An 18,793-nucleotide genomic window follows, 5' to 3' on the forward strand; every position below is an offset into this window, starting at 1 on the left:
ATCTTGGGGCTAAATACTTTATAGGCAAACAGTAATTCCTTTTTTGCCCCACATCAGCTGAACACTATTTCGGGTCAAGAATGCTGTTTGCAGAAGCTGACCAGTCCTACAAACCACTAATATTTAAGTGATGTATAGTATTAGGGAGGTTACTGGGGTGTATCCTGTTCTTTTTTGAAAAGTTGAGCGAGGCAAAATGCTGAAGTGTAATGCAGGATGCAGACTGGTCAATACATTTGCTCTGCCCTGCTCCCTCTAAAGCTGGTGGTGTGTCTGATGGGCTCAGGCTAGCGTGGCAAGGACTGCGAGCCAGGGAAGGATGCCAGACCAGGTCTGGAAGGTTGGTGCTTCACAGTTGTTTTCAGGGCTGGCTGGGGAAGTCTCTTTGTCTAACGAGGCCAGAGCACTCATTTAAATGAGTTCGGAGTTGGTATGTTCATTCTCACCTTGCCATCTTCTAAGCTCCAGGTCCTGAGAGTCAGGCCTTTGTCCCGGCACCAGTTTGCTCATCGCTATGCACGTTGTGTGTGTGTGAGTGAGTGTTATGGGAGTTGGCAGCTGACTGGGAGCTGGGAGGGAGAGCTCACCGATTCGGGGCGCGGTGATTGGGATGGCACCGGAGGATTATTGGGGGTTTTACAGGTGCTCCTGGCAGAGCCCCCACAAAGCACCAGGTAGCCTTCCTCCAGGTCGTGACAGACCGGGGCGGGCACAGAGGCGAATTGGCTGTAGGAGCATCTCAACTTGTCCTCCCAGGGGTGACTTCCCGGGGGGAGTTGGCGGCACGAGCAACTCAAGTTGTCCTCCCAGGGGGACCGTCAGCTGGCGCTGAGGAGGCTCCGCCGCCGAGGTGCTGCCATGGGCGGTGATGGCCGCACAGCAGCCTCGGCCGCTCGGTGCGGGAGGGCAGGACAGGAGCGGGGCCGGCCCGGCGGGGATCGCGCTCCGAGCACCGCGGGCGGGCGCGGGGCGGCGGCGGCGGCGGCTGCGTTGCGCGGCGGGGCCGGGCGGGGGCGCTGCCGGCGGGCCGGGCCGGGCCGGGCGGAGCGGAGCGGAGCGGGCGGCGGAGCGCCCCGCAGGCTGCGCCCCGCGGGCTGGGCGGGGGCCGGGGCGCGCCGGAGCGGGGCTCGGCCGGCGCCCCTCCGCAGCGCTCGGCGGGGCCGCGGCCCGCCGCTCCGGGGCGATGGGCGGCGGCGGGCGCCGCCAGGCCGCCGCGGGCAGGGCGGAGGCGGGAGGAGGCGGAGGCGGAGGAGGCGGCGGCCGGGGGCGGGTTGGGTCCCTCCCCGGGAAGATGAGGCGGAGGCCCGGTCTGTCGAGCGGGCTGAGCCGGGGCTCTTCCCTCGCAGCCGCCAGGACAAGATGGCAGCGGCCGAGGCGGCGGCGGCAGCAGCAGCGGCGGGGCTGAGCGGCTGAGCCCGGCCGGAGCGGCGCTTCCCGGAGCGCTCCCGGACATGCCCAGGGCGGCGGCGGCAGCTCCAGCGCGGACGCCAGCGCGGCCCGACCCGTGAAGGTGAGCGCTCGGCGGCGATCGGGGCCGGCCCCGCGGGCGGAGAGCGGCGCTGCCTCTGCCTCCGCCGGCGGCGATCGCGCCCTGCCCGCGGGGGCTCCGCGGCACACCCGACCCCCTGCCCGGGGCAGCGCCGCCGGCCTGGCCGAGCGCGGCGGCGGCGAGCGGGCACCGCCGCTTCCCCTTCCCGCTGCCCTCGACGGCGCCCGCCCCGCCGCGTCCCCCGAAGTTTCCCGTTCCGCGGCGCGGCCCGGCGCTCTCCCCGAGCCGCCCCGGGTGCCGGGCGAGGCCGCCGCCGCCCGGCGGGGGAGGTGTGGCCGCCCCTCGCCCGCTGCCGGCGCTGCCCCGCTGCCCTCCGGGCGCGCCGCCTCCTCCCGTGCCTTGTATGGAGCGCCGGGGCCGGCCGGGCTGCGGGGGGTCCCGGGGCGCGGCCGCGGCTCCTCCCGCTCCGGGTGCTGCTCGGCCGCCGGCGCGGCCGCTCCTGGCAGTCCCGGCGGGACGCGACCCTCGGCCCTGAGCCCCGAGGAGAGACAGACCCGCGCTGGGGGGAGGCTGGGGCGGCAAATGGTGCCCGGGGCCGGCATCACTAACAGCAACTGGAAAGGAAGCGGACGCTTTAAAATTTGGTCAGTTCCCAAGAACGAGCTGTGTAAAAGCAAAGGGGTTTGTTTGCCGGAGGCTTTGCCGTAATGGTTGCGGCAGGGATTGTGCGGGGTTTGTTCTGGATTCGTCGTGGTATCAATTGTAAAGCTGGCAGGTGCGTTTGCATGTGTTTAACGCTGTAGGAAATTGTGATGAGTGTGTAAAAATTATTTTTATTTAGATCGAGCCCTCGATCGTCAATGCTATGTGCTTACACGTATATAAAAAAGAGCTTTCTTTCGAGGCTATACTTTTGTTACTAACTGTTGCATCTGACTTAAAATGTCGGGAACTGCGATTGTTTGTTTCTTTGTTAACTTAGTTTTTGGCACTCCGGGGCTTGACTTGCCAGAAATTATGTGGCGCTGTGGTGTTTTTGCATCTTCCTGCTTGTGTAGTTCGCATTTCCCTACTTGTGTATTGCCTTGTTTATTTCAGTGTCTTGAAATTGTGGGAAAGTACGTTACTGTGAGTGACGATTACATTCGGTGAAGCTGTAGTTGTCGATAACAATGCATGTTTCTGTGATTATTCATTTTCTACCCAGCATTACCTCCCCATGACATCGTTTGCAAAAAGTTTAGGCTCTGACTGATGTCGCACCACGTAGGAAAGCTGGGATGGACTGCGAGGACTGACATAATAATTCCGTAACAGACTTAATTTGCTGGAGCTTTCTATAAACTAGAGTTTAAAATACACACAGTAGCTGCCTAACAAGCGTGGCAGCCAGCAGAGAGATTAATTAAGCACCTGGAAAATAGGTCAATACTGTATTACGAAGCGGCATGGTGAGATGGCAAATAAATAGAGCAAAGTGTTAACGCGGGCTTACCGGGGGAAAACTGATCCCGCTGGAGCCGTGGGGCGGCTTTATCTGCGGACCTTTTATGGTAGCACATGCTGGGAGCCCTTGGACTTTTCACTCCCTCCGCTTCTTCCTGGGGGCTTCTCTGCTAGGAGCTCGCTCGGGGTGTGGCGCCGCTCGTGCTTGTAAATGAATTTATTTTTTTTATACATAGATTTGGCTGCGTGTTCCGGTTCCGACTGCGGTGGTGGTGCGTGGCTCTCCGGGCTCGGGGGCGGCGTGGAATTGGATGGGTTCCATGAGCTGGAATAAAGTTTCATTGAAAAATTGCTCGGGAAGCTGCCCCTGCCCTGGGGTCTCTGCGGCGCTTGTGATTTTTCTTTGTTTCGGGGTGGTTTTTTTTTTTTGTGTGTGTTTGCGTGTTTCCTCCCTCGTCTCTTTCAAACAACTACCTATGGAAACAGGGAAATGAGACAGGCTCCTGCATAACGAGATAGCAGAGACAAAGACAGGGTGTGGGGAGGGAGGCTGAGCTTGCAACTCATCTTTCAGAACTAACTGATAAAAAAACCACTAGAATTTATTTGCGTGTGCTGCTTCTCTCCTTGTGTCCTCCAGTTTGCAGCGGTTGCTTCAAAACAAATCGGTGATTTTTTTTCCAAAAGCATCTGTGGGATTGATGGCATCTGTGGAAGGGGATGGGAGGCTGAGCAGCACTTTCAGAGGCAGAGGGTTGGTTAGCTCCACCAGCCCCTGGGTGGAACAGAATTAACTGCACTAAATTCCTGTGGAAACGCCAATCCAGAGGTGTAGGAATGTCAGGCTGTGTTTTCCCAAGCTCACGTGTTTAGGCGTGTGTACCCCTCTCTGAAGGGATCGCACACTTCCCGTTTTTAGTTTTCTTTTTACCTCTATAGGATCTCTTTCTTGTATTTTCCCTTTTGCCAGTGTGCTGACCACGGCAACAAAGGCCCTTTTGACAAAGCAGTGCCTTTTGGAACGGGAATTTTGTGGTTGCCTTTCTTGTGTGTGAGGGGGGAGAAAAGCAGCGTTGGTAACGGGAACAGCGCTGTCATTTGAGGCTGGACATGCATTTTGGAGGAATGTTAAATACAGGAGGAGAAACTGCTTTCAGTGGAGCTAAATTTCGCTGTTGCAGTGTGGGGTGTCATGGCATGTGAGTGCTGTGCCCTTACAGAACAGTTCCTGCAGACAGTGCTGCTTTCTGCACAGAACTTTGGGGAGTTCTCTCTCCGAGGACAGAGAGGCCTTCTTACATTTTTTTATTAGATCAGCCTCAGCTTTTCTGAATATATGAACTTATTTCATCTGATCTGGTTGGTTAGGAGGCAGAAGGCTGATCCTTCTGTGAGAGAATGGATTTCTAGTGCACTGATATTTACCTGTAGGAAATACTGCTTCTCTACATCCTTAGAAAGCTGAAAGAAGGGGTAAACACCTTTTTACTCTGTTTTTTTTTTACTGTGCTGCTTTCTGCACAGAACTTTGGGGCGTAAGGCAGAAGACACAGAGGCCTTCCTACATCTTTTTAATTAGATCAGCCTCGGCTTTTCTGAATATATGAAATGATTTCATCTGATCTGCAGAAGCATTAGAGCTGAATTAAACTGCTCTGGCTGAAAGAAGTACAAGTTGGGTAGAGCAGGCCTGATAATCACCTGGTGATCCTTGGCTGAGGGAAGAAGGAATGTGGAAGTGGCACGGTGGTGCTACCAACATTCCTCTGTTGAATTTTGTGAAATAGCATCCACCTTTCAGACTTCAGAAAAGCTTGTTTGTACCATTTTGTGTTTTCCAAGTTCCCAAGTCCCTGAAAGATTCTATTTCTTGAGATCCCTTCACTGACAATCGGAGGCGGATGGAGTGGAAAGGAATGCATTACTTTTAATAGATCTTGAAAGAAAAGGTCTCTTTCCTTTTAATACCAACTTATTTTGGAATTTGCAGAATTAGTTGGTATTTACAAGATCTTGGAAAATAATGAATTAATTTTAATAGGTCTTGAAAGAAAACAATGAATTACTTTTAATAGATCTCGAGTATAGGATGGGACTTCAGGTGTCTGAAACTGCTTCAGAACCATGGCTGGGCTGAGCACAGCACCAAGCGTGGGGAAAGGAGTGAGGATGAGCACTGGGCATGTCCCAGACCATGCTGTGAGTGCAGTGCACCTGAAATGACCATGTAACTCCATTTAAAGCAGCCTAAAATAACTGATGCCATGATATGGGTTAGTGATGGGTTACCTTTTCTGACTTCTGCAGGCACTGAGCACCCTCTGTTTAACCTGAAATAACCTATAATGAAGGATAAAGCCTGGAAAATCCTGTTACCTGGTCTTGGCTTCCCCCACCCCCCCTTAGAGAGTGTTTTAATTTAGAGCCTCTGCCTCTTTTACAGAATTTTAGAGAAATTGTAGCTTTTTCTTCACTGTGCTTTGAGTGACAGGTGAGCAGGGGAACAACATCATGTCACTGTGAAGATGGATTTTAGTTGGTGACTTTATTTGATAATGTAGTATTTCCTACAGGCTAGGTTCTTCCCCCCAGTTCTTCAGTTGTTTTATTTCAATATAGTGAATATTGAAAAAGGTGGCAGGAGTTGGTGTGAGTCTTGGTTCCCCCCAGTTCTTCAGTTGTTTTATTTCAATATAGTGAATATTGGAAAAGGTGGCAAGAGTTGGTGTGAGTCTTGGTTTTAGATGCAGTTTGGGGATAATCTTTGTAAAGCTTTGTAGTATTTTTTTTCATTGTATATCACTTTTTTTTTCCATATAGCATTTTAATACTGCATTTTTGATAGTGGGTAACTTTCTAACAATCTCTGGTTTAGCAGTTGGGCTTGGAAAAGGAAGAAGAGCCAAATAACTGAACTGTTTTTTAAACAAGTAGACTCAAGTAGTTTAATTCTGGCTTTTTTTTTTCCTTATGCTGAGACTTGGAGTCAGTGTAATTTCAAAATAGCTCTCTGAATATTAACTGTACATATTTATTAATTCCAGCATTATGTAAACTTTTTGTACAGTATGTTATGTTTTTAGAAAAAGATTAGGAAATTATTCCTTTTTGTAAGTAAGGAATAGAATCCTTTTTTCCCCTTTTATCCAGCTCTCTTATGCTCTACTGTATTTGGGTATAACAGGAAAATGCTAAGTTCAAGTTCCAACACAGAGCAGTAAAAGAAGATGCAGTCAAACATCCGAAGACAAAATAGATGTAAGAAATATTTTCCTATCTTTTAGGATAATCAAAGCTACAGCAGCTCCCAATATTAGAAAAGTAATTGGATTCTTACAAACAGAGAACTCTTTTTGCATGTTAGGAGGGGCACTCCCATCAAAAAAGCTGTCTTTAACATCAGTAATCTTAAACTCGTGCTTTCCATTCTGCAATAATGTAACAGCTCTAGAAGACTTCTCAGTGCTTTTTAAAGCACATTACAAATGAAGTACCAATAACGTTTTTAATGTAAAAAGTCAGCTTTTATTTGTATGATCACTTGCTGGATACCTGTGGTGCTGTAGCAGCCACCCATTTAGGATGTGCTGGAAAACTTCTGGGCAGGAAAGCTCAGCTCTTGATACCTGTGCTGAGTCCCACAAACACCCTGAAAAGAGGAGGTTTTGGAGATGCCCATGGCCACTTCTCCAGGCCTGCTGGATTTCATATTCCACTGGTCTGAGTGTGTCTTGTTCTCTCCTGTGTTCTGGAGGCTGCTCTGGGTCACCACACTCCACTGTCCTGCAGCTGCTCTTTGTGTCACCAGGACACCAAACCTCCAAGGAACTTAAATTACTGGGTGAGGCAAGATTTTTATCACCAAGCTTGGCTTGGCTGTTCGCTTGCCTTGGGGCAAGCAGCCACCAGTACCTGAGAAAACCTGCTTTGGGTTATTTTAGGGTTTTTTTTTTTTTAATTTTACTTGGTTCTGAGCTGTGAGATGGAAGTGGATCTCCTCGCCTTGTGCTGACCTCATCTTGAGATGGCAAAACTGGTCCCTGGGCAGGAGAAAGTGCCAGGAGAGCAACTTCAGCTGGGGCTGCAGTAAGTGGTGCAGCTGTGCTTTGTGTGGGGCTGGAGTGTCCTCATTGCAGAGATGTTTGCTGCTTTTATTAGCGTGACCAGATCCCTGCAGGCCTGCTCCCTGCCTCTCTGGCTGTCAGCTGACACCTGAACCTCTCCCTGCTCCTGCTGGAATAGATGAAACAATCTGATGCCTGCCTCCATCACATGGGACCTCTAATGCCTGTCCCCCTCAAGGGCTGCATGAGGAAGCTCACCTATAAAGGCAAAAATGCAGAGAGAAAATGACCTCAGTACCAATAATCATTAGAAAGTTTATAAGGGAGGAAAAGAAGTTTTTCTTACTGGTGATCCAAGCTCCCTTTGGAAGACATGAATAACCACTAGCATCATAAAAAGTGTTTGTATTCACAATTTTTTCTAAAGCTTTATTAATTCACTTTTGCAAAAGTCATTTACTTTTTGATATGTAGATAGAATAAATGTTTCTTCTCTTGTGTTTCCACAGTCTCAACATGTTTACTGCTTTGTTTTGGTCTTTTGTCAGCATTAAAAAAAAAAAAAGCTGTGTTAAATTTTACTGAATTCCACTAGTTTAAGTAAGATGTATTAATTTTTTCCCCTCTTTCCTATGGTGCAGTTTTTTTTCTGTGTTGGCACAATTGGCACTTACACAACTTCCAGGAGGATTTGTAGTTGTTTCTTGTAAGATGCCTTTCTGCCTTTTTGACTGAAGCTGTTGATGTGCATCATTGTCTTATCATCATCTTCCTTCTTGAGTTTTTCCTAGAAACTTTGGTCATCTGCTACTTCTTACCCCTTTCCTTTCAATTCTTCCCTTTTTTTTTCTTTTTAACTGTTGGACTCGGTTGCTTGTCTGCAGTCTGCGTGTTCCAGTTGAGAAGTTCTTTCCACAGCTTCTCTTTGAAGATTATTAGGGATTGTATGTGGGTAGAAGAGGTACTCAGATAATCTTTATTTTTCAGCATTTCAATCTGTTAAGTATGGGAGTTTTGGTGTTTGAGATCTTGTGAAGCACTTCAGAAGGAACCAGATTTGTTCCTAAGAGGAGAAAGAGGAGACCGAGAGTTTTTTTCCTTTTATTTTGTGATTTGCAGAATTAGTTGGTATTCAGCCTGATAGGAGCAGATTGCTTTCGTGAGATTCCTTTTCATAAAGACTGATTTTAATAACTTTTCTCTCTGGCTTTTGTAATGATGCTGTGGGCTGGCTTTTTCCTTTGCACTGTGTCAACTCTGAGCCCAGCCAAGAGGTCACGGTGGGAAGTGTTCCCAAGAAATGCTCTGGGAGCTCTTTGTGACAAATGCTACTTGAGACTAGATGTGTTTTTAAAACTCTGTCACAGAGGTGTCTAAACATTCTTCTGAAGATTAAAACAAGAGTGGCCCTTAAAGGTTTATTTATGCTACAAGTGGAAAGATTATTAAACATGGAAGGAAATACAACAGAGAAAAAAATGTATGCACATTGAGCAGTATTATTATGGTCCCCAGGTAGTGGGCTGTATGCTGCATATAATCTTTCTTTGCACATGCTTTCTGTGTAGTTAAATCAGGAAGTTTCTTTGCACAGGGGAGGGGGAGACATTTCTTGCCCTGGTGGCTTTGGGAAGCATTATAGTGTGGGTTATAACAGTTATTGATTCATTAGGAGGCAGAAGGCTCACCCTTCTGTGAGAGAGAATGGATTTCTACTGCTCTGATACTTACCTGTAGGAAATACTGCTTCTCTACATCCTTAGAAAGCTGGAAGAAGGGGTAAACACCTTTTCCCTCTATTTTTTTTACTGTTCTACAGTAAATGCCATGTCCCATTTATACAGCTGTTCTCTGCAAGCAACCAGTGCTATTTTCATGATGGTGTTGCTCACAAGGAAAGAAAAACACCTGTTATATAAAAACAGAATATTCAAACCACTTTTAAATAACAAATTTCTATTATGGGAAAAATACTGGGACTTCACAGAGGTTTTTTTTTTTTTGTTTGTGTATGTGTAAAAATACCTTCCTGCTTATTGTGTGTGTATGTGTTTACCTCAGTCTGTATATGTTTGAGAGTTGTTACAGATGTAGCTGGGGCAACTGACCTGAAAACTGAAAAATAATCAAGGCATCTAATCCCACACCCTTATCTTGATTGATCTTTTTCTGCTGCAGTTAAGGCAGTTTTAAAACAAATAAAGGCTAACGTTCTTATTTACACTGACATTTTTGTTGCAGAGGAAGTTGAGTGTGCTCTAGGTGTGTTGTCTTCACAACTCAGTAACCACTTGATAATGGCATTCTTGTTGGTCTCCTTGGATGAGGGACTGATTTTTCCATGTATTTGGGCAAAGTTTTAACTCAAATACTGCTTACTACCAGGTGGTTCTCAATATGCAGGAAAGTTTTATTCACCCCGTTGGTACAGGACAGCCTGATTTGCAAATTTTTGCATTGCGTGTCAGACTCAATGAGCTCAACAGTTTTTTTTTTTTTGTGTGCCTTAATGTGCAGGTCCTGTGGGGAGAACAGGAATTTTGGGGTGTCGTTGTTTGGGGTTTTTTGTTTGCTTTGGTTTTTGTTGCTTGTTTGTTTTTGTCCAGGTGAAAATCTTTTTTCCTGAGAGGGAGAAAGGTAATTTTGGATGAGTTTCCTGCTCACTGAGTAGTTGAGAGGACTTGATGAACTAACTCTATGTAAGTAGAGTTCCTGTGCATGCAGATGTGCTGTGAAGTGGCAGCAAACATCTAAATGTATATTCTTACAGGAGCTGCTTTTGGTATTGTCTAGATCTATTTGAAAATGAAATTTCAAAATAAATTGCTTAAATGGATTGATGCATTTCTAGTTCTAACAAACACCCAGCATTCTAAAAAATGCAAAATTGAGCAATTGCACAAAAATAAAATGACTGGAAATAAGAAAGGACTAAGAAGGATTTTTTTTTTTTAAGTACAGTGGCATTTGAACATGTGATATGCCAACATGCAGTTTGGGCTAATCCTCTCCATCAAAGTTTATTTCTGCTTTAGGGAAGGTGGCAAAATCTTTTGGAAATACTTAGGGCAATGGAAGAAGTGCCCTGCCTCTCTGCTTGCCTTGGCCCTCCTGCTGCATCAAAGGATGGCAGACAGGAGTGGTTGGCATGGATCCTCCAGCACTTCTGTCCTGCAGAAGGTGTGGGCTCTCCTAATCCCCACTGTTAGAGACTTTTATTTGAGTGTGCCTGCTGTTTCCAGGTTCAGAAAGAATTAGTCTTCTAAAAGAAGAGATTAGGCTGGTGAAGCCCTGGCTGGTTGAAATGTGCTGTTTATGTTGATGGTGGCACATTCTGATTTGGAGGGCGTGTTCTCCCTGGGGCTGGTGGCCAAGGCTGCACTGCTTGTGCCTGCTTTCCAGCTTGCCCAGGAGAAAAAGAACTGCTTCCAGTACTGGTTCATTTATCTTTTTAGCTATGATTGCAGTCATACTGGTATCACAAGATTTAGCTTTTGATATTGGTGGAAAATATGAATAAAGCAATTGTGTTCTTGAGTGCTGCTGCTGGTGCTATGGCAGCATTGAGTCACAGCAGTTCACTCTGATACTTTATGTAAAATATGGTTGTGCTCAGTGTATGGCGTCAGTTCTGTTTCCAAGGATGGAGACAATGCTGCAATTGAGACTGGTTTGTATCACACTTCAACCAGCTGAGATTTTCAATTTCTGCTATTGGTGCAACATCAGTGGTGTCTGATTAAAACTATCTCTGCTGTTGCACAGACCTTGACCAGCCCTGTAACATTTTTTTGGGTGGTTAGTAACTAAGTTCTACGAGGCCAGAATTGGATCATTGTATCCTTTGCTTCCCACTAAAACTTGGAGCCAACCTTTGGCCTTTCAGCCTGGACCTGTGCAGGACTGAGGTTTCATGTGGGGCAAAGGCTGTGTTGGTTCAGCTGAATGCTCCTGGTGAGTGATGGGCCAACATCCCTGAGCTCTGGAATACGTGTTTTAGTCAAGAATTGCAATGATTTCTTTTATCATGAAATTGCATCTCTGGTTGCTGCCCCAGAGCTAGGTGTTGGTTTCTTTGGTGGGATATCATCAGCTGCTCCTGCATCTCCTGGTTCTCTGTGGGGCAGTGTGTGTGCCCGTGCAGTTTGTTCCTCTGTCATTGAGGAAACCATTTATAGGGCACAAGTTACCTGGAACACCTCAGTGCTTTCTCCTTTGCTCTGCTCTCTCCCTTCTGTGAGACCACAGAGCTGGTTTTGAGGTGGCCAGAGGGTTGGGACTCCCTGGGCTTGTATTTCTGGACACTTTGCACTCTCTGTGGATATGTTTTCCTTTATAAATTGCATGAAACCTCAATTGCCAGTGCTTTGTTATTAATTGTCCAGCTGGAGTGAGGGAATTCCTCAGGGTGAACAGGTCGTGGGGTATGAAAGTACTTGCATCAGTACAGCTTGTTCAGCTACATATCCAAAATAAACAATAACGTAGAGGTGCTGCTACTACTCGTAATGAACTTTCATCTGTGCTGAAAGAGAGGGCAACTAATTCAGCTTTGTACTTGCTGAATAATTTGAAGTTGGGTGGCACCTAATATGAAAAGAACAATTGTTTTACCTGGAAAAAATGACAGTTAGTATCCTTACAGTGTTTCCAAAGTGATGCATGATGTAAACAAAACATTTCACAAGTGCCACTGCTCCAATTGTGCATTTGCTGGAAGGTACTGAGTGTTTGGAAAGCCTCCCTCGATGCCCAGCTGCACTGTGAAGAGGATGTTAGAGTTTTGGAGCTGGTTTTTGCCCATGGAGGCCTGAAAGAAGTTGGAAAACAAGTTTTCTTGGGTTACAGTTTAACTGTGTTATTAGGTGGCTGCCTCTGGCTGGGCTTTGCCTGCTGGGCATTTACTACCCCAGGAGCAGCAGGGTGGTTGCAGTGCTGGGGCAAGGAGCTGTGCATTTCACAGGCAAATTAAGAGAGCGCTGTGGCAATTTCTCCTGAGCTCCCTGGCAGTGGCCTTATTAACCAGTTACTTTGTCACACTCCCCCCCAACTCAGCCGTGTGGAAATGTCACTGTACAGTTAATTATTGATGGTGCTCAGGCCTGGAACAGCCTGTGCTGCTCCAGGTTGTCACAGTGTGCCAAGTGGGTCGTGCTGCTGAGTTTGCCTAGCCCCAGAAGGCTGCAGATGTAATTTTGAGAAGTAGAGAGCATTGTTACACCGAGGTGAGCATTAGCAAGGTGTTAACCAGAGGTGCCTCCTTTTGCTGAGATGCATCTGCCTGGTTCCCTGCTCAGTTTCTGTGCAGAGGAGTTTGGTTTTGGGGGGACAAACTGAAGTGCCTCCTGTCCACTGACATTACTTTGTGAAAACACACTTATTAATTTATTTAAAGGAATAAACAATGAATTTACTTAGTTGAAATATGTTTGCTTTATTACTTTGTTCATACTTTTTTCAGAAGCCCAGAATTCATCTTGTTAACTCTGGTCAGAAGTCACATGTTTTGTATAGTTTCATGTTTAACAAGCCAAATTTTCCTAGTTCTCTCTGCTTCAAACCAAGAGGACTGGTTCCTTTCAAGGGAAGCCTTTCTAGAGGTGCTAACAGAAGCCAAAACTCCTTTCTTGTGCACATTCCCTGCACTATTCCCTAGCAGTGAGGTGGGATGCAGCAGCCTCCAGTTGGAGAGTACAAGCTGCAGAACTCCAGAGCCAAATTCAGCTTGTGTGTACCACTGCCCAGGGCAGGCACTGTGCTGAAGTGGTTACACTTGCTTTGCATTCAATGAAGGAGAAGAGAACTTTAAAAATATGTGTGGAGCAATGGATTAAATGGACTAAAACTGAAAGTCAAGTGGGAAGTTACTCGGAGCCTGCCTGTGGTACTGTCACCTGGAAATTGTGCTTTTCAGACCTTCTGATGCTTTGGTTTGCATCCTGGGGGGTCTTGTAGTGTACAGTTTGATTTTTATTTTAAATTAAATTTAACTGGGAGATGTGCACCAGCTCCTTATGTGTGCTCAGGCTCAAGTAACCTCACTGAAATGAGCATAGATGATTTTTTTCTTTCTTTCAGCACTGGTTGTTTGGCACTACACATTCCTCTCTTTTTCTGCAGCTGGGCTGCTTAATGTAGGTGCAGTCTGACCAGCTTCAGTTTGTATGAGGAAGCAGGAACAGTCTCATTGACAAGTGTGCAGAAGGATGTATGAACTCAGCGAAATGGTTTGTGACAGGGGAAAAGAAAGATCCGCTCTCTGCTAGGTGAAAATGTGCTGTGTATTTTTTTCTTTTGCTGGGAGTCCTGGTTTAAAAAAAAAAAGGCAACAAAAAACCTGCAACACAGTAAGTCTGTTCTTTCAGGTGTGGCTATCCATAGGGATTGTATTGTAATCCAAATACCTCAAAGTAGTTTAAAAAAAAGCTTCCGAACCCCACAAACAAATCAACTCAGTAAGAAAAACAGGACCAAAAAACCAAACCATCCCCAACCACAAAAAATCCACAACCCCAAACCAACAAAAAACCCCTTGAAACGCAGCAGTGCTGTTACAGTAGAGGATGTTGTGGTATTTTCCCTTTTTCTTCAAGGTTCGTTGTGCAGCTTTGCTGTCTGTGGGGGTTTGTTTTCATCTGGGTGGGGGCAAATCAGTTCTGTTTATCAACTTAGCTTCTCAAAGGCCTCCAACAGCTGCTTGTGTTGGATAGCTCCATGCTGTTCTGGTGGATTTCATTGCATATAGGTTGGGTAGAGTGTGCTTCTGTCTGAAATGCCTTCTGAACACTGTGAGTGTGTGGCAGAGGTCTTGAAGCAGTCTCAGGTGTAGGATGCTGCAGGGTTTTATGTGCCTGTTTGACAGGATTCACTGGTTATGTGAAGGTACTGTAGCTTCTCCAAATGACATTGGCATCTAGAAGTGTGTGTTTAGAAAAAGATAAGCAAAGTGATGGGAGTTGTGAAGAAGTGTTTAGGGGGAAGGTAAGAAACAAGATGATTGTACAAGTCTGTTTTTATTTGTGTGGAGTAAAATTTTATTTTATTAGTTCAGTCTGTGATGATTGTATCAAAGGCTGTTCCAGTTTAGTCTGTAATGATTGTATCAAAGGCTGTTCCAGGGTATGTTATCCGTTCCATTTAATGGTCAGTTCTCTTTTTTTTTTGAGTTGCTAAAAATGTTCTTGTAATAACTCAGTAAACACTTCTTATCTGTGAACAGAGCTGTTACTGTGGTTGGAGTTCAGGGTCATGGAATTAGTCCTGTAAGAAACAAACTAACCCCAAAAGATGATAGTCTAGTTTTTCTTATCCAGCTGAAATTAGTATTGAAAAGAAAGCTGGGACTGTGTTCCTCCAGACCTTCTGGACTGGTTGAACAGCATGAGCTCTAGAAAATTTACACATTTTTAAATGCCACTGGTCCTCACGTGCTCAGGTGAGGATTTGAGTGAGCCTCTGGTCCCACTGGTTCTCCCCGTGCTGGACTGTCCTGTCTTCCAAAACCATCCTTAATTTCAGTGTAGCTTTTTCAAAGTACTTATCATCATCATCAGGTGCCCTCAGCTTTGGTGGCATGCTTACACAGGAAAATACCTTCTCCAGAAGTTCAGTGGAGGAGGATTTTTGCTGTTAGGTAGATCCAGGGCAGACTGACCTGCTGGGGCTGCTGCAGCTTGGCCAGATTGTCACCTGTGGGCCAGGTGTCCTCAGTCCCTCCTGCCTGCAGGTGCATGGGACCTGTTCCTGCCCAGGGGCTTGGTGGTGTGGCTGTGCCTGCCCAGCATTTGGGTTTGTCTGTGAGTCAGGAAAGTGATTCTCATCATCTGAACCCCCCTGTCAGCAAAATGGGATAACACACTGGTGTGTCCTTGCGAAGTTTCTTTGCTTTGAAGTGTAAATGTTTTTTTTGAGTTTGAATATCTTACTTGTTTCAAGCACATGTGTGTCAAAAACTAAGGGGATTGTGATGAGCAAGCAAGCAGAGTATTTTGTAGTGGGACCCTCTGAAAGGTTTTAAGAGAAAACCCCCAAGGGTTATTTTGATATTTTAGTGTCTTTGGCAGATGTGATATTTGAATCACCCAAGAACTGGAGGAGTAGTAAGGTGCTGATAGAAGGTTTGGCTTGGCCTGAGCTGTGCAGGTGCCACTGGAAGCTCCAGAGGGGCTTGGATGGATGTGTTTTCTGGGGCAGGCAGTGAGGCCTGAATTCTGGATATCTAAATAATATGATCAGGGTAAATGATTTATTTAAACATAATTATAATAGAAAAGGCAGTAAGATCTCCTAGTCAACAGTAATGCTTATGCACCTTGTAATGGGGCACGTTATTTAGGAGAGAAGTCAAGGGCTTGAGGGGAATTTTTTCCTGTGTTTTGAGGTTAATAGTTAGTGTTAAATCCTTGGTGTGGAGTAGGAGGCCAGTGGCAGTCCCATCATGTTTGGTGGCAGAAGAACTCAGCTGTTTCCTGGCTGTCTCCAGCTTTCTACATCGTCTGGCTCTGAGAAAACAGCTTTGGGAAGGAGAGGGCTTTGAAGTTTTCTTCTGCAGCTGGGACAAAACCCATTAGAGGATTCTAAACTGAGGTGTTGGTATGATTATTTTAATTGCTCTTAAGATATCTAAATGTTCATTTGCATAAATCAAATCACAGCTTCAGAATAATTATGCTGTGCTTTTGGTTAGTTTTCATTTGATCAGAGTCGCTGCAGTGTCGAGCTCAAGTTTTATGTGACTCATCTGAAATTTAAATACCTATTACCAGAATTTTCATGTGCTTGGTATGATTAAGTGATCTAATTAAGGTATTATTGTATTGAATTTGACTCTGGGAGCTGATCAGACTGGCATGAACCATAACTTCCCTGACACCTTGTAGTTACATTGGGGTCCATCCAGAGCCTTTTTCTTAGTATTTAGCTTAACTACATGACAGTTTAAGGCTGGTGTTTGACAGGTCTGGAAGGGGACACTGGGTCAGTGCATAGAGGACACCTGGTAGGTAAATTCACTGCCTCTAGCCCCATGACTCTGTCACTGATGCACAAATTTCTGCAGTAGGGTAGAGCAGAGCTCAAGGAAAGCACCTGCCTTGGGTGAATGGATTAGGTTACTGTACATGTAAGTTACTGGAACCTTGTAGGTGTTTATGTGTACATACCCATGCACCCTGAGTTATTTTGGGCCCCATCACATGGCTTGATCACTTTCATTTTCATCCCAGTGAAATTCTTTGGTCTGTGGCCATTGTGACATTTGTCCGTTCTCAGAAGGTTGCTGGTGTTTGCAGTGAATAGGTTGGATTCCTTGTGTAACAGGTAGCATTGACTCACAATTATCAACTCCTGAATTATTTTTTGTCATCGATTCTAAACATTTGAATTGGTTTTTCAGTTGTGTTACTGAGCGCTGTGCTACTTTTGTGTGTAGAAATGGTGGGAGGTTTTAAATGAAAGTTGAGTTAAATAGCACAAAGGTAGGGCCCCTGTTTGAAAAATGCCATGTAGTGCTGTGCTGCAGCCTGTCTCAGTCCTGTGCAACCAGCTCAAGCACTTAACTGCAGTAACCTGCTGCTGCTAAAGTCCTCCTGTGGGCACTGGCAAAGCATGAGGGCCTTGTTCTGCCACAAGAAACTAAATATAAAACAACTTTAGACCAGCTCATTTGGAGAACATAATTGTGTCCTGATTTTTCTTTTAGAAGTAGCAGCTGCTGGAAAGCTTGGGAATGCGCACAATTTTCACTTGTTTTTTTCTTTTCCTCTCCCCCTGTAGGTATGGCCTCACAAGTCTTGGTCTATCCACCATATGTTTATCAAACCCAGTCAAGTGCCTTTTGTAGTGTGAAGAAACTCAAACTAGAACCAAGCAGTTGCGTGTACCACGAAAGAACCTACCCGCAAATCTATGTGAATGGTAAAAACTTTGGAATTTCTCCCCACAGGGTTAGTACTTTCTTTCAGACTAAAAACCCATTTGATAGACCTCGAGGACAGAGCTTTTGGTTGCAGTCAAATGCCGTTGCTTTAAAAAATACTGCAGGTGCTACAAAAGCGTTGGCAGCGTGGGCGCAGCAACCTCAGCCGGAGGCGGCCGGGACGCAGGGAAGCCGCGGGGATCTCCTGGAGGGAGCCCAGCGATGTGGATTGAAGCGTAAGAGCGAGGAGCTGGAGAACCAGAGCAGCACGATGCAGATCGTTGACGAGCTGTCCATCCTGCCTGCCATGCTGCAGAGCGGCGTGGCCAACCCGGTGACGGTGGTGGCCACGGCCGCCTCCAAGCAGGGCGGCACCGGCGGCGACGGGGATTACCAGCTGGTGCAGCACGAGGTGCTGTGCTCGGTGAAAAACACCTACGAGGTTCTCGATTTCCTGGGACGAGGGACCTTTGGACAAGTAGTCAAGTGCTGGAAAAGGGGGACGAACGAGATCGTGGCAATCAAAATCTTGAAGAATCATCCTTCGTACGTGCGCCAAGGGCAGATAGAAGTGAGCATCTTGGCGAGGCTGAGCACTGAAAATGCTGATGAGTTTAACTTTGTGAGAGCCTACGAATGCTTTCAGCATCGTAACCACACCTGTCTGGTTTTTGAGATGTTGGAACAGAACTTGTACGACTTCCTGAAACAAAACAAATTCAGCCCTCTGCAACTGAAAGTAATAAGGCCTATTCTGCAACAGGTGGCCACTGCACTGAAAAAACTCAAAAGTCTGGGTTTAATCCATGCTGACCTCAAACCAGAGAACATTATGTTGGTGGATCCTGTTCGGCAGCCTTACCGGGTCAAAGTCATAGACTTTGGATCTGCCAGCCATGTATCAAAGACTATTTGTTCAACTTATTTACAATCTCGGTATTACAGGTAGGTGTCTTCTACTTTGGTTTTTTTTACCTGTTATGGAACAAGGTTTTAGCATTTCTTAAAGTTAATGGCTTAAATAATTGCTCCTCCAGGTACCTAGTAAGAATGATTTGGAAAACATAAAACCATCTAGGAATGTGAGAGTTCTGTAGTTGGTTGCCATTTTAAATGTGAATACTTGCTTTGAATGTTTTTATAGTCTTGTCTTTTTCCTGGAAGTGTTTTGTGTTGTTCTCTGAAGCCATCACTTGCTGCTATTTTGAGACCTCTGAGACTGTTCAAAAGGAAAAGAAAAAAAAAATTATCTTTCACTTGCTTGTTTAGGATGTCTTTCCAGCCTTCCTAACATGATGGATTTTTTTTCCTGTAAGCAGCTGGACAGTGTCCTAGAAGTGCCATGTTTCTATATCCTGTTGCCAAAGATTATGTAAATGCCTCTGTTTTTCTCCAGCACTTGTAAATATTTTCCCTAGTTCTTAGAAACTCCATGCTGTCTGAGTGCCTTCAGCAGCTGTGGAGTTCAGTAAACTTCTGGAGTTAGGGAGTGATAGGATGCTTAAATGTTTAGGGTGATAGCAGAAGGGTGTTCAAAGTGATTTTGGTATATGGTTGCATTCTACTTTTGCCTGAAAATGGATGTATGTTTTCTATAGTTTTGTTCGGTTATTTTTTAAAAGCTTTCTTTGAATATTTACCCAAACTGCCTGGCATTTAAAAATTATCAATATTTAGTCCTTTTGTTTTCCTTATGAGCTAAACTTGATTGAAGATCTTTCAGTTCTGCAGTCACTGGCAGTAGTATGTGCTGTGTATTGTCCATCTGCTGATTAAGTAAGAAGCTAGTAAACTAGGACAATGAGTACTTGGAAGAAAATTTTAAATATTTTACAGCTATTCATGCTGGAAATGAAAACTTGTGCACTGCAATTCTAG

The 18,793-nt window shown here is 45.8% G+C and overlaps 1 protein-coding gene across 3 annotated transcripts in view; it reads left to right on the forward strand.

Annotated features, from left to right (window-relative positions):
• The first annotated feature begins 211 nt into the window (after positions 1-211).
• Positions 212-18,793, forward strand: part of HIPK3 (homeodomain interacting protein kinase 3) — a 70,474-nt gene continuing 51,892 nt past the window's right edge. The window contains exons 1-3 of one of the 3 annotated variants that reach the window (XM_030948783.1): positions 212-340; positions 1,347-1,510; positions 16,774-17,860. In XM_030948783.1, coding sequence (XP_030804643.1) covers positions 16,776-17,860 — 1,085 coding nt within the window. In that variant the 5' untranslated portion in view covers positions 212-340; positions 1,347-1,510; positions 16,774-16,775. Of the gene's footprint in view, positions 341-1,263; positions 1,511-1,985; positions 2,134-16,773; positions 17,861-18,793 lie in introns of those variants that run through there. The other 2 variants (XM_030948785.1, XM_030948784.1) reach the window with 2 other exon arrangements.

This window comes from Camarhynchus parvulus, chromosome 5 (genome assembly GCF_901933205.1).
Source record: "Camarhynchus parvulus chromosome 5, STF_HiC, whole genome shotgun sequence".
In the NCBI taxonomy this organism is placed as follows: domain Eukaryota; kingdom Metazoa; phylum Chordata; class Aves; order Passeriformes; family Thraupidae; genus Camarhynchus; species Camarhynchus parvulus.